Genomic DNA, 15,783 nt, shown 5'->3' with positions numbered 1-15,783 from the left:
AGATGTAGGCAGCTTATCGCATTGGTACGATATTGGGTACGAAATTACGGTACGAAATTTTATTTTTTCATACTAGTACGGTACAGTTTTTTGGTAACGGTACAAATTTACGGTACGGTATTTTTAAGCATGCGGAATTACGATATTTATTACGTACCGTACCGTACTGCCACCCTTGCTGGAGAGGGCCACGCAGCTGGTCATGTCCCAGCAGAGGGCCGACAAGGAGTATGTGTGTGTCTTCCGCCTGCAAGAGAATCTGAGTAGTGAGGAGAGTTTCAAACTGGTAAGCTCTCAGGGTTGTATTATGAGACATTTTGCTGCCCAGGAACACATACTTGACAAGGCTTTCGTAGGAGTTGTGAGCATTTCCAGGGGTAGTTTTATGACCCTGGTGGTAGTGTGACCCTTCTTCTGTACCGTGAACTTAAGAAACACATATGTAACAAGGCTTTCATGGGAGTTGTGAGCATTTCCAGGGGTAGTTTTATGACCCTGGTGGTAGTGTGACCCTTCTTCTGTACCGTGAACTTAAGAAACACATATTTAACAAGGCTTTCATGGGAGTTGTGAGCATTTCCAGGGGTAGTTTTATGACCCTGGTGGTAGTGTGACCCTTCTTCTGTACTGTGAACTTAAGAAACACATATTTAACAAGGCTTTCATGGGAGTTGTGGGCGTTTCCAGGGGTAGTTTTATGATCCTGGTGGTAGTGTGACCCTTTGTACCATGAACCTAAGAAACACATATTTGACAAGGCTTTCCTAGGAGTTGTGGGCATTTCCAGGAGTAGTTTTATGACCCTGGTGGTAGTGTGACCCTTCCTCTGTACCATGAACCTAAGAAACACATATTTGACAAGGCTTTCGTAGGAGTTATGGGCATTTCCAGGAGTAGTTTTATGACCCTGGTGGTAGTGTGACCCTTCCTCTGTACCATGAACCTAAGAAACACATATTTGACAAGGCTTTCCTAGGAGTTGTGGGCATTTCCAGGGGTAGTTTTGTGACCCTGGTGGTAGTGTGACCCTTCCTCTGTACCATGAACCTAAGAAACACATATTTGACAAGGCTTTCCTAGGAGTTGTGGGCATTTCCAGGAGTAGTTTTTTGACCCTGGTGGTAGTGTGACCCTTCCTCTGTACCATGAACCTAAGAAACACATATTTGACAAGGCTTTCCTAGGACTTGTGAGCATTTCCATGGGTAGTTCATGACCCCGGTGGTAGTGTGACCCTTCCTCTGTACCATGAACCTAAGAAACACATATTTGACAAGGCTTTCCTAGGAGTTGTGGGCATTTCCAGGAGTAGTTTTATGACCCTGGTGGTAGTGTGACCCTTCCTCTGTACCATGAACCTAAGAAACACATACTTGACAAGGCTTTCGTAGGAGTTGTGAGCATTTCCAGGGGTAGTTTTATGACCCTGGTGGTAGTGTGACCCTTCTTTTGTACTGTGAACTTAAGAAACACATATTTGACAAGGCTTTCCTAGGAGTTGTGGGCATTTCCAGGAGTAGTTTTATGACCCTGGTGGTAGTGTGACCCTTCCTCTGTACCATGAACCTAAGAAACACATATTTGACAAGGCTTTCCTAGGAGTTGTGGGCATTTCCAGGAGTAGTTTTATGAACCTGGTGGTAGTGTGACCTTCCTCTGTACCATGAACCTAAGAAACACATATTTGACAAGGCTTTCCTAGGAGTTGTGGGCATTTCCAGGAGTAGTTTTATGACCCTGGTGGTAGTGTGACCCTTCCTCTGTACCATGAACCTAAGGAACACATATTTGACAAGGCTTTCCTAGGAGTTGTGGGCATTTCCAAGAGTAGTTTTATGACCCTGGTGGTAGTGTGACCCTTCCTCTGTACCATGAACCTAAGAAACACATATTTGACAAGGCTTTCCTAGGAGTTGTGGGCATTTCCAGGAGTAGTTTTATGACCCTGGTGGTAGTGTGACCCTTCCTCTGTACCATGAACCTAAGAAACACATATTTAACAAGGCTTTCCTAGGAGTTGTGGGCATTTCCAAGAGTAGTTTTATGACCCTGGTGGTAGTGTGACCCTTCCTCTGTACCATGAACCTAAAGAAACACGCATTAGAACCCAATTGATCCCTTCTTTGACCTTTAGAAATAGCTGATGTGATGTGGCAGAGTCTTGTAGTACCAGCCTCAGTGTCGGCAATAATATATACTTGTGTGTGTGTGTAATAGGCAGGAGCTGAAGTGATTGATATGATGATGATCTTTAATCATGATCTCCCCCAATCCCAGTTCTTGGATTGACTATAGGAGGGAGGGAAAGGGAGGGTGGGAGAGGGGAAGGCAGTGGTGGATAGGAGGGAGGGAAAGGAAGGGGTGGGAGTAGGGGAAGGCAGGGGTGGATAGGAGGGAGGGAAAGGGAGGGGTGGGAGTAGGGGAAGGCAGGGTGGATAGGAGGGAGGGAAAGGTGGGTAGAGTAGGGGAAGGCAGGGGTGGATAGGAGGGATGGAAAGGAGGGTGGGAGTTGGGGAAGGCGGGGGTGGATAGGAGGGTGGGAAAGGATGGGGTGGGAGTAGGGGAAGGCAGGGGTGGATAGGAGGGATGGAAAGGGAGGGTGGGAGAGGGGAAGGCAGGGGTGGATAGGGAGGGATGGAAAGGAGGGTGGGAGTTGGGTAAGGAAGGGGTGGATAGGAGGGAGGGAAAGGGAGGGTGGGAGTAGGGAAGGCAGGGGTGGATAGGAGGGATGGAAAGGGAGGGTGGGAGAGGGGAAGGCAGGGGTGGATAGGAGGGAGGAAAGGGAGGGGTGGGGAGGGGAAGGCTGGGGTGGTTTGGTGGAAGGGAAAGGGAGGGGTGGGAGTAGGGGAAGGCAGGGGTGGATAGGAGGAGGGAAAGGGAGGGGTGGGGAGTAGGGGAAGGCAGGGGTGGATAGGAGGGAGGGAAAGGGAGGGGAAGGCAGGGGTGGATAGGAGGGAGGGAAAGGGAGGGTGGGAGTAGGGAAGGCAGGGGTGGATAGGAGGGAGGGGTGGGAGGGGAAGGCAGGGGTGGATAGGAGGGAGGGAAAGGGAGGGGTGGGAGTAGGGGAAGGCAGGGGTGGATAGGAGGGAGGGAAAGGGAGAGTGGGAGTAGGGGAAGGCAGGGGTGGATAGGAGGGAGGGAAAGGGAGGGGTGGGGAGGGGAAGGCAGGGGTGGATAGGAGGGAGGGAAAGGGAGGGGTGGGAGTAGGGAAGGCAGGGGTGGATAGGAGGGAGGGAAAGGGAGGGGGAGTAGGGGAAGGCAGGGGTGGATAGGAGGGAGGGAAAGGGAGGGTGGGAGTAGGGGAAGGCAGGGGTGGATAGGAAGGGGTGGGAGTAGGGGAAGGCAGGGGTGGATAGGAGGGAGGGAAAGGGAGAGTGGGAGTAGGGGAAGGCAGGGGTGGATAGGAGGGAGGGAAAGGTAGGGAGGGATTAGGGAAGGCAGGGGTGGATAGGAGGGAGGAAAGGGAGGGTGGGAGTAGGGAAGGCAGGGGTGGATAGGAGGAGGGAAAGGAGGGGTGGGTGTAGGGTAAGGCAGGGGTGGATAGGAGGGAGGGAAAGGAGGGGTGGGAGTAGGGGAAGGCAGGGGTGGATAGGAGGGAGGGAAAGGAGGGGTGGGAGTAGGGAAGGCAGGGGTGGATAGGAGGGAGGGAAAGGGAGAGTGGGAGTAGGGGAAGGCAGGGGTGGATAGGAAGGGGTGGGAGTAGGGGAAGGCAGGGGTGGATAGGAGGGAGGGAAAGGGAGGGGTGGGAGTAGGGGAAGGCAGGGGTGGATAGGAGGGAGGGAAAGGGAGGGGTGGGAGTAGGGGAAGGCAGGGGTGGATATGAGGGAGGGAAAGGTAGGGGTGGGAGGGGAAGGCAGGGGTGGATTGGAGGGAGGGAAAGGGAGGGGTGGGAGTAGGGGAAGGCAGGGGTGGATAGGAGGGAGGGAAAGGGAGGGGTGGGAGTAGGGGAAGGCAGGGGTGGAGGTAGGTGCTGGATACATGTCACAAACACGTCTCGCCTCATCTTTTATTTATTTATTTATTTATTTTTTTTACAACAAAGGAGACAGCTCAAGGGCACAGAAGAAAAGCCCGCTACTCGCTGCTCCTACAAAAAAAAATCCAAAGAGCTCGCCGAAAGAGAGGTCAGTTTCGGGAGGAGAGGTGTCCTGATACCCTCCTCTTGAAAGAGTTTAAGTCGTAGGCAGGAGGAAATACAGATGAAGGAAGATTGTTACAGAGTTTACCAGCGTGAGGGATGAAAGAGTGAAGATGCTGGTTAACTCTTGCATAAGGGGTTTGGACAGTATAGGGATGAAAGAGTGAAGATGCTGGTGAACTCTTGCATAAGGGGTTTGGACAGTATAGGGATGAAAGAGTGAAGATGCTGGTTAACTCTTGCATAAGGGGTTTGGACAGTATAGGGATGAGAGAGTGAAGATGCTGGTTAACTCTTGCATAAGGGGTTTGGACAGTATAGGGATGAAAGAGTGAAGATGCTGGTTAACTCTTGCATAAGGGGTTTGGACAGTATAGGGATGAAAGAGTGAAGATGCTGGTTACCTCTTGCATAAGGGGTTTGGACAGTATTGGGATGAAAGAGTGAAGATGCTGGTTAACTCTTGCATAAGGGGTTTGGACAGTATAGGGATGAAAGAGTGAAGATGCTGGTTAACTCTTGCATAAGGGGTTTGGACAGTATAGGGATGAAAGAGTGAAGATGCTGGTTAACTCTTGCATAAGGGGTTTGGACAGTATAGGGATGAAAGAGTGAAGATGCTGGTGAACTCTTGCATAAGGGGTTTGGACAGTATAGGGATGAAAGAGTGAAGATGCTGGTTAACTCTTGCATAAGGGGTTTGGACAGTATAGGGATGAGAGAGTGAAGATGCTGGTTAACTCTTGCATAAGGGGTTTGGACAGTATAGGGATGAAAGAGTGAAGATGCTGGATAACTCTTGCATAAGGGGTTTGGACAGTATAGGGATGAAAGAGTGAAGATGCTGGTTACCTCTTGCATAAGGGGTTTGGACAGTATAGGGATGAAAGAGTGAAGATGCTGGTTAACTCTTGCATAAGGGGTTTGGACAGTATAGGGATGAAAGAGTGAAGATGCTGGTTAACTCTTGCATAAGGGGTTTGGACAGTATAGGGATGAAAGAGTGAAGATGCTGGTTAACTCTTGCATAAGGGGTTTGGACAGTATAGGGATGAAAGAGTGAAGATGCTGGTTAACTCTTGCATAAGTGGTTTGGTTTGGACAGTATAGGGATGAAAGAGTGAAGATGCTGGTTAACTCTTGCATAAGGGGTTTGGACAGTATAGGGATGAAAGAGTGAAGATGCTGGTTAACTCTTGCATAAGGGGTTTGGACAGTATAGGGATGAAAGAGTGAAGATGCTGGTTAACTCTTGCATAACGGGTTTGGACAGTATAGGGATGAGAGAGTGAAGATGCTGGTTAACTCTTGCATAAGGGGTTTGGACAGTACAGGGATGAAAGAGTGAAGATGCTGGTTAACTCTTGCATAACGGGTTTGGACAGTATAGGGATGAAAGAGTGAAGATGCTGGTTAACTCTTGCATAAGGGGTTTGGACAGTACAGGGATGAAAGAGTGAAGATGCTGGTTAACTCTTGCATAAGGGGTTTGGACAGTACAGGGATGAAAGAGTGAAGATGCTGGTTAACTCTTGCATAAGGGGTTTGGACAGTATAGGGATGAAAGAGTGAAGATGCTGGTTACCTCTTGCATAAGGGGTTTGGACAGTATAGGGATGAAAGAGTGAAGATGCTGGTTAACTCTTGCATAAGGGGTTTGGACAGTATAGGGATGAAAGAGTGAAGATGCTGGTAAACTCTTGCATAAGGGGTTTGGACAGTATAGGGATGAAAGAGTGAAGATGCTGGTTAACTCTTGCATAAGGGGTTTGGACAGTACAGGGATGAAAGAGTGAAGATGCTGGTTAAGGGGGGCGGCTACGGGGTATTTTTGGCCGAATATTTTTGAAATCTGAGAAATTCTTTTTCTTCGCTCACTGTGGCCGAGATAGCCTAAATTATCAAGTGGTAAGGTTTGTTTTGGTCAAATTAAATCCTTACGGCCGGAAGCCATGTTTAAATACCCAGCAGTTGCGTAGGCAGAGGCCTGAGTCACGCGTTACACACGTGGTGTCATTCAATGCTTATATACGCGTAAATTTTCAATAAAAATTATTTCTTCTTTATGAATCTGCATCACATGGCATCTCAGAGAGGGTGGATGGAGGAGTCATGCTGCCCGAGGCCGAGAGGACTGTAGATCACGATCAGTGCGTCCTTGCTTTGCTTAGAGGAGGTCGCTTTGCTGCTCTGGTTTACCACTACATTCTTCCACATCCAGTCCAAAAGAAAAGAAAACAGCAGAAGAAGGATGAAGAATACCAGCCTGGAGAATATTGATAAAATCTGGCGACAATGAGAAAGGTGGCTTTTGACACCCTCACATACCAGTGAATAATACTTTCTCAACACTGAGAAAGAAAGGGACCAGATCTTATCAATATCTCCAGTCAATCAGCAAGGTTTGCACAATCATGTGTGAAAATTTCATCTCAATCGGACAATTATGAAGGGCATGACGGGTAAATGCAAAAAAAAAAACTAGGAGCCGATTTCTCAAAAGTTGGTTTTTTACACTTCAAAAAATTTCAAAACATCAGTAAATCATCTTACTGACAATTTTTAGGTATCAATAAAACTTCAATCAAAGGCCGATTTTTTATTGGAATAGATTTTCAATATGGCCATAGAAAACGGGATACAGAGCGGAGAAAATCAAGTGTGAAAACAATTTTAAAAATTTTCTCAAAGATAAAAGCAAAATCAAAATCTGTTCCCGACAAAATGTAGATATATAATCGAAGTTTCATTGGTAATTTTTTCAAAGTGATTGACTTAAAAATAAAGCCTGTGAAACAAATTGAAAAAAAACGCGTTTTACCTCAGTGCCCCCTATCATTCACCCAATCTCCATGAAATTCACAATACACTCCTCATTAACACCAACAAACAACATAATAAAATTTCAAGGCTATTGGACCTACCAAAAGAGCTGTAGGGGGGGAGGTAGTCGCCCCCCTTAACTCTTGCATAAGGGGTTTGGACAGTATAGGGATGAAAGAGTGAAGATGCTGGTTAACTCTTGCATAAGGGGTTTGGACAGTACAGGGATGAAAGAGTGAAGATGCTGGTTAACTCTTGCATAAGGGGTTTGGACAGTATAGGGATGAAAGAGTGAAGATGCTGGTTAACTCTTGCATAAGGGGTTTGGACAGTATAGGGATGAAAGAGTGAAGATGCTGGTTAAGTCTTGCATAAGGGGTTTGGACAGTATAGGGATGAAAGAGTGAAGATGCTGGTTAACTCTTGCATAAGGGGTTTGGACAGTACAGGGATGAAAGAGTGAAGATGCTGGTTAACTCTTGCATAAGGGGTTTGGACAGTACAGGGATGAAAGAGTGAAGATGCTGGTTAACTCTTGCATAAGGGGTTTGGACAGTACAGGGATGAAAGAGTGAAGATGCTGGTTAACTCTTGCATAAGGGGTTTGGACAGTATAGGGATAGGCATGAGTAGAAAGCAGTTAGCAAGTTCAGCAGAGCCGTCAGCGTGAAACTAGCGATAGAAGATAGAAGATGAGGCGATAGTTATATTTTCAACCAAACAGTTTCGGTGGACACTTGTACTCACTCCACCCACTTCTACTCTTGCTTTACACCGCTGAAGATGGCGGCAGTGTCCACCGAAACTGTTTGGTTGAAAATATAACTTTATCGTCTGCCAGTGTGAGTTTTTATTTATACATCAAGAAATCATGTCAGAGTGATTAGCTGCTCTAGTATGAATGATCTGTTTTTGTTTTGAGTTTTGAAGACTTGTTACTTTGACAGGGTGAGGTTTCCCTTAGTGGGGTTGTGTTACAGGTCCGTAGCTTTCATCAGACAGTAACAGTTCACTTATTCTCCTGTGTGATCCCTTTATCTAGAATTGGGGGCTTCGTGGTGCAGTGGTTAGCACACTCGGCTCACAACTGAGAGAGCCTGGGTTCGATTCCCGGGCGGAGTGGAAAAATTTGGGCGGCTTTTCCGATACCTTACGCCCCTGTCCACCCAGCAGTGAATGGGTACCAGGTATTAATCGGAGATTGTGTCCCGTCTCCTGGGGTCTGTTCCCTTTTCCCATAATTCCTTCCCCTCCTGTCTCTCTCTGGCATATGACCACAGATGTTGCGCCGACTAAACCAAACTTTTCAACTTTTCCCTTCTCCTGTAATTCCTTCCCCTCCTGTCTCTCTCCGGCATATGACCACAGATGTTGCGCCGACTAAACCAAACTTTCCAACTTTTTCCTTCTCCTATAATTCCTTCCCCTCCTTTCTCTCTCCGGCATATGACCACAGATGTTCCGCCCACTAAACCAAACTTTCCAACTTTTTATCTAGAATTAGTGTGGGTGTTTAGCTTCGGATGATGCTAATTGCCAGCCTGATCGGTCTTTCTTACAGGCATTTGACAGACTCAAAGGGCCACAGTTTCAGCGACCGCCTCTGAGGCCTTATCGGTCTTTCTCACCGGCATTGGCCAGACTCAAGGGGCCACAGTTTAAGCGACCGCCTTGGAAATCTGCACCCAGGTCGTTACAAGTCAGAAGTGTATGCAACCTTGAGCTTCTGGAGTTTGACGCAGAGAAAAATTTGGGTAAGGTTGTCTGTTGTTTGCTCTGAAGCTTAACCCGGTAGCAGCGACAGGCCAAATTTGTGGCTTCACCGTGTAGCGGCGACAGGCCAAATTTGTGGCTTCACCGTGTAGTAGCAACAGGCCAAATTTGTGGCTTCACCGTGTAGTAGCAACAGGCCAAATTTGTGGCTTCACCGTGTAGTAGCAACAGGCCAAATTTGTGGCTTCACCGTGTAGTAGCAACAGGCCAAATTTGTGGCTTCACCGTGTAGCAGCGACAGGCCAAATTTGTGGCTTTACCATGTAGCAGCGACAGGCCAAATTTGTGGCTTTACCATGTAGCAGCGACAGGCCAAATTTGTGGCTTCACCGTGTAGTAGCAACAGGCCAAATTTGTGGCTTCACCGTGTAGCAGCGACAGGCCAAATTTGTGGCTTCACCGTGTAGCAGCGACAGGCCAAATTTGTGGCTTCACCGTGTAGCAGCGAGGGGCCAAATTTGTGCCATGATATAAACTCCCCAAAATAGATGATACATAATCTGATCACAAATGCTTTGATATATATTATGAAATGGTTTGTGTGAGGGGTGATTTTTTCTCATTTTTCTCGCTTGGAGGGACCATTAAGAAACATGATCCCCGCTGCTACCGGGTTAAAGATGGAATGTTGAGAGTATTATTATGTTGTTATAGGCTTGAGTTGTAGGCTAAATCGGGTGCTCCAACTTCTCCCATGCCTTGGCTGACTTTAGCCGTGAATTTGAGTTGAGGGGCACAGGTTAAACAGCAGTGATGATTTTAGCCACTTCTGTTATTATTGTGTTTCATCATAAGTTTCAAAATGTGTAGGGGCTTTGTGGTGCAGTGGTTAACACACTCAGCTCACAACCGAGAGATCCCGGGTTTGATTCCTGGGCAGAGTGGAAAAATTTGGGCGGCTTTTCCGATACCCTACGCCCCTGTCCACCCAGCAGTGAATGGGTACCAGGTATAAATCGGGGGTTGTGTCCCGTCTCCTGGGGGGTCTGTTCCCTTCTATAATTCCTTTCCTTCCTGTCTCTCTCTGGCATATGACCACAGATGTTGCGCCCACTAAACCAAACTTTCCAACTGTTCCCTTCTCCTATAATTCCTTCCCCTTCTGTCTCTCTCCGGCATATGACCACAGATGTTGCGCCCACTAAACCAAACTTTCCAACTTTTCCCTTCTGTAATTCCTTCCCCTTCTGTCTCTCTCCGGCATATGACCACAGATGTTGCGCCCACTAAACCAAACTTTCCAACTTTTCCCTTCTGTAATTCCTTCCCCTTCTGTCTCTCTCCGGCATATGACCACAGATGTTGCGCCCACTAAACCAAACTTTCCAACTTTTTCCCTTCTATAATTCCTTCCCCTTCTGTCTCTCTCCGGCATATGACCACAGATGTTGCGCCCACTAAACCAAACTTTCCAACTTTTCCCTTCTCCTATAATTCCTTCCCCTTCTGTCTCTCTCCAGCATTTGACCACAGATGTTGTGCCCACTAAACCAAACCTTCCAAACTTTTCCTTCCCCTTCTGTCTCTCTCCGGCATATGATCACAGATGTTGTGCCCACTAAACAAAACTTTCCAACTTTTCCTTCCCCTTTTGTCTCTCTCCGGCATATGATCACAAATGTTGCGCCCACTAAACAAAACTTTCCTACTTTTCCTTCCCCTTCTGTCTCTCTCCGGCATATGACCACAGATGTTGCGCCCACTAAACAAAACTTTCCAAACTTTTCCTTCCCCTTCTGTCTCTCTCCGGCATATGATCACAGATGTTGTGCCCACTAAACCAAACTTTCCAAACTTTTCCTTCCCCTTCTGTCTCTCTCCGGCATATGATCACAGATGTTGCGCCCACTAAACAAAACTTTAAAAAACTTTTCCTTCCCCTTCTGTCTCTCTCCGGCATGTGACTACAGATGTTGTGCCCACTAAACCAAACTTTCCAAACTTTTCCTTCCCCTTCTGTCTCTCTCCGGCATATGACCACAGATGTTGCGCCCACTAAACCAAACTTTCCAAACTTTTCCTTCCCCTTCTGTCTCTCCGGCATATGACCACAGATGTTGCGCCCACTAAACCAAACCTTCCAAACCTTTCCTTCCCCTTCTGTCTCTCCGGCATATGATCACAGATGTTGCACTGACTAAACCAAACTTTCCAAACTTTTCCTTCCCCTTATGTCTCTCTCCGGCATATGACCACAGATGTTGCGCCCACTAAACCAAACCTTCCAAACCTTTCCTTCCCCTTCTGTCTCTCCGGCATATGATCACAGATGTTGCACCCACTAAACCAAACTTTCCTTGTTTCAACGTCTAATGCTGTTGACCACCATCATGATCATGACTCCACTGATGCATGACTGCTGTGTTCAGGTGTGTTCCGGGTGAGGTGTGAGGCCGGCACCTACATCAGCGCCTTGTGTGTGCACCTGGGCATTCTCCTGGGCGTGGGCGCGCAGATGCAGGAGCTGAGGAAGGTGGGCTCAGGTGGGTGGCTGCTGTGTTCTGTCAGTTTGTAAGTCTACAGGATCGAATAAAGTCTGTAATGTCTTCTAGCATTGAGCAAAAAGCTTGAAAAGTATAATATCTTTACCCTAAACAATTTTCTCACTCCATTCCAACATCCACGTGGCAGCTGATGATGTTTTGCCATACGTACAGTCGCGATATGAAGTGATGTCGCCGCGTATGTTTGTTTTCGATCACGCAAGTATCGTTATATATTTTCAAGAGTACCATTATTTTCCTGTATCTTCATCATAACTTGACTAAATATATTTTACAAGGTAGAAAAAAAATAGAAAAGAAATATTCAATGATGTCTTACGAAGAGTTGTCGAAATATCTTGACACAAAGTGTTTTCGTTCACCAAGGAAAGAGTCAAATGAAGTCCAACTATCGACATATTACTCAAACAAAGTAAAATTATCTTTTCATGATCATTGTTGACAACACTAAATCTAACATATGCACAATATATAGGACATGCATAATTAGTCGATATCCTAAACTAGGATGGCGTAATTGATTTAATTTATACTCTCGTTTGATGATGACGTCATCGCCCGCGCACCATACCTATTATTCAGCCCTGACTCACTCTTTGACTTTCGTGGTCAACATAACGATAACAAAAGCTTTCCGTGGACTTCTAATGCATGACAGTGATCAAGGGAAGATGCCCACAGCCTATAACTACCGAGGGATAGTGGGAGATGGAAAAATAAGAATAAATAGCTTCAGAATAGTCGTGTTTTGTAACTCCAAGCTCCTCACTCTTTGCTGCTGATCGCAAACATCATTGCCTTCCTTGGTCAATATAACAATGACAAAAGCTTCATGTAGACTTCTAATGCTTGGAGGTGATCAGTGGAACAGCTTAAAAGTGCCATAGAATAATCGAGGAAGGTGGGGAAATAAGAATATATGGCTTTGAAATGGAGGCGGTGGTCGTGCCTGCGGGCAGCGTTGCCAAACATTAGGCTATGGTCCAGTGTTCGTGGAGGGGTCCGGAATTTTGATAGTTCAGATATGGCAGCCCTACCTATGAAGGCATTCTTCATTCATATCGTTACTGAGCAATGTTACTATATATTTCAGTTACATGCTTGTGATAAGAAGCCATCATAGTGAATAAAAGGTGTTTAATGTGAAACCTTATTATTTGATCGTTTCTTTATCACTAAAACACAAAGTAATGCCAGTAACTGTCCATTCCCTGCGTGTCATACTGTGTGTGTGTATTAATAACTGCAGAAGACAGTTCATGGAATGACCCAGAAAATATATATATATATATATATATATATATATATATATATATATATATATATATATATATATATATATATATATATATATATATATATATATATATATATATATATAGAGGTCACTCGATATACGCGAGTGTTGCGTCCTTGAAGAGGTTGCGTAAATCAAAAACAATGTAAATCAAACAAGAGGTAGGTTTCTGTTGAAAAATAAATACCGTATTCGAACCCGCGTCGTCCATCACACGGTGAATGTGGGCCCAGCACGCTACCGCTCAGCCACCTCCTACCCTACGAGTGCTCCATCAGACATGCAGCTAAATTAGCGAATGATTGACTTTCCATAAATCATATATTCCACTGAGTGGCCTAAGACTACCCACATGCTGTCCTGAAGACCACCCATCAACCCGGACTCTAGAGGAAACCGTCCAAGTGAATCAAGAAGGAGTTCCGGGGGGCAGCATGAGCCAAGAGAAGATGGCGCCACTATAAACACTTGCCTGTGCCATGATGGGCTGGGGCCGAACACCATCCAGGCCCCTCAAGAAAGCCTACTGGTTCTATAGGCGTACACGTAAAAAAACAAAAAAAACCAAAAAAAAACAAAAAAAAAAAAAAATAATAATAATAATAATAATAATAATAATAATAATAATATGAAGCAGAGGCAGGGAGTGGGATGGATGGAGGGAGGGAGGGGGGGACGACAGGGGCTTGGAGGACCATTAAGAAACATGATCCCCGCTGCTGCCACCACCGGGTTAAAAAAAAGTGCCGTGAAGTTGGTTATTCTCCTAATGTTTTCCCGTCGTTCCTCAGGACTCGGCAGTGAATGCAATCTGCTACGGGGCCAAGGTCATGCTGCCCGGCGTCCTCCGCTACGACGACAGCATAGAAATCGACGAGGAAATTGTCCTGATCACAACTAAGGGGGAAGCTATTTGTCTGGGTGAGTTCTTTGGGACGTATTTTAAGAGACCTTCGCTTCTCACATCAACTATTTCTAAAGGTCAGAGAGAGGATCAGTCGGGTTTTCATGAGTGTTTTTAAGGTTCGTGGCACAGGAGAAGGGTCACACTACCACCAGGGTCATAAAACTACCCCTGGAAAGGCCTACAGCTCCTACAGAAGTCATGTCAAATATGTGAACATGGGCGACGAAATGTTTTAAAATACGAGCTTTTGTCCCGTCATGGATCTTAATAATAATAATAATGAAAATAATCTCATTATTGCCCGATTAAATAAAACAATAGTCTCTACCCTCTTGAATTATGCTGTAGGTGTTAGTGTTATAAGCCTTTAAGGGAATCAAGACCATCATTACAGGGGGAGCTCCGTGGTGCAGTGGTTAGCACACTCGGCTCACAACCCAGAGAGCTCGGGTTCGATTCCTGGGCGGAGTGGAAAAATTTGGGCGGCTTTTCCGATACCCTACGCCCCTGTCCACCCAGCAGTGTACCAGGTATTAATCGGGGGTTGTGACCCGTCTCCTGGGGTCTGTTCCCTTCTATAATTCCTTCCCCTCCTGTCTCTCTCCGGCAAATGACCACAGATGTTGCGCCCACTAAACCAAACTTTCCAACTGTTCCCTTCTCCTATAATACCTTCCCCTTCTGCCTCTCTCCGGCATATGACCACAGATGTTGCGCCCACTAAACAAAACCAAGTTACAACAAATTTATTACACTGCAAAATGTTACCTTTTATTTCCTCAAAAATTCAAGTTTTATAAATTTGTCATAAATTTATTTGAGGAAATTAATGCGTGATCATAGTACGTTTACTTAACACGAGGGTGGTGATCATTTTGATTCCTGAATTTCTAAAATTGGTCAATTACTGACAGAGTTATTAAACATTATGTGTGCCAAAAAAAAGTTTTGAGAAAAACACATTTTTGTGTGAACATCTTCAATACCCCATAACAACCACTCCAACATGCACCAGGCCCAAACATTTACTTATATAACTCTTGGGCCATTCCTGGAAGGTTGGCAGTGGTTGTTTAGGTGGTTCAGGCCATGTTTGCATCACGTTTATGTCACCTGTATAGCCCCTACGGAGGGTGAGTTCTCCCTTGCCTGCTAGACCTCTAAAGAAACCAAGGCTCCTGGTCCCCTGTTATAATCACATTAGGTTATATAACATTTTTGATATATTATATATATCCAAAATGAAAACAACGTATTCACTGGGTCTCGGTGGAGCCCAGCCCGCCTCATTGTTGCCAGGACAGATTGTTTACCAGGCTGGTAATTGGGCCAGGTGTTGTCTTGCTTTTCTTCTTTGACTTCTTCGCTGCTTTCCGTGGCGTTATTTTCCTTTTATCCATCCTCTGTTTGGATAACACGCTCTGTGATGTCATGGATAGGCCAAGGTGTTGCAAAAATTTGTTAGCCTCATTTCCAAAATTGTGCTCAGTGATGGTGAGTTGAGACACAAATGTCACCCTCTTGAGGCCAGCAAACTTTGCCTTGCCTTGGTGGTGCCAGAGCTTGGAATGCAGTCCTTCATTTCTGTTCTGGGTCTCTCCTCGCAGGCACCTTTCAAGGAGGACAGGGCTTGATAAGTCATAGAAAACTTCACTCACTCTGTCCTCGTACGTTTTGTCCAGTCGAATGTAATTTTTCATGGTGTCATGGGAAGGGAGTGGCTTGTTTTCTTCCTTTGCCTTCTTCAAGACATACCAGCTAGAATCAGTGTATTTTTTTATTTATTTATTTATTTATTTATTTTTTTACGTTGCTGCCTATCGCGCCGGTAGGCATCTTCCCGGTGTGGGCAGATGGTCGGCCCAAGGCTTCTTCCAGGTGGGGCCTGATGGTCGGCCCAAGGCTTCTTCCAGGTGGGGCCTGATGGTCGGCCCAAGGCTTCTTCCAGGTGGGGCCTGATGGTCGGCCCAAGGCATCTTCCCGGTGGGGCCTGATGGTCGGCCCAAGGCTTCTTCCCGGTGGGGCCTGATGGTCGGCCCAAGGCTTCTTCCCGGTGGGGCCTGATGGTCGGCCCAAGGCTTCTTCCCGGTGGGGCCTGATGGTCGGCCCAGCCCGTTCTGGCGCAGGCGAGTGTTTATAGTGGCGCCATCTTGCATTGGCTCGTGCTGCCCCCCGGAACTCGTTCTTGATTCGCTTGGACGGCTTCCTCTAGAGTCCGGGTTGATGGGTGGTCTTCAGGACAGCATGTGGGTAGTTTTAAGCCACTCGGCGGTGACTGAAAAATCCCAGGTGGTAGCGTGGGGATTCGAACCCGCGTCGTCCATCACGCGGTGAATGTGGG

The 15,783-nt window shown here is 46.4% G+C and overlaps 1 protein-coding gene and 1 long non-coding RNA gene across 3 annotated transcripts; one reads left to right on the top strand and one right to left on the bottom strand.

The window, feature by feature from the left end:
* The first annotated feature begins 184 nt into the window (after positions 1-184).
* On the top strand, positions 185-15,203 carry LOC127003676 (uncharacterized). The gene is made up of 4 exons (XM_050870600.1): positions 185-286; positions 8,523-8,715; positions 11,104-11,217; positions 13,327-15,203. Exons 1-4 carry the CDS (start codon positions 203-205, stop codon positions 13,434-13,436), a joined length of 501 nt encoding a protein of 166 aa, XP_050726557.1. The 5' UTR covers positions 185-202; the 3' UTR covers positions 13,437-15,203.
* Positions 4,507-5,932, bottom strand: LOC127003677 (uncharacterized). Of its 2 annotated transcripts, none has more exons than XR_007757319.1 (3): positions 5,724-5,932; positions 4,991-5,214; positions 4,507-4,878 (listed from the first exon to the last, which is right to left on the bottom strand). It is a non-coding gene; the product is annotated as an uncharacterized LOC127003677 (long non-coding RNA). The 2 variants fall into 2 exon arrangements; XR_007757318.1 differs by having other exon boundaries at positions 4,507-4,822.
* Positions 15,204-15,783: the final 580 nt, after the last annotated feature.

The sequence above is a fragment of the Eriocheir sinensis genome, chromosome 26, assembly GCF_024679095.1.
Source record: "Eriocheir sinensis breed Jianghai 21 chromosome 26, ASM2467909v1, whole genome shotgun sequence".
NCBI lineage: Eukaryota > Metazoa > Arthropoda > Malacostraca > Decapoda > Varunidae > Eriocheir > Eriocheir sinensis.
The sequence above is the reverse complement of the archived record's forward strand: the minus strand, read 5'-3'. Positions and strand labels throughout refer to the sequence as shown.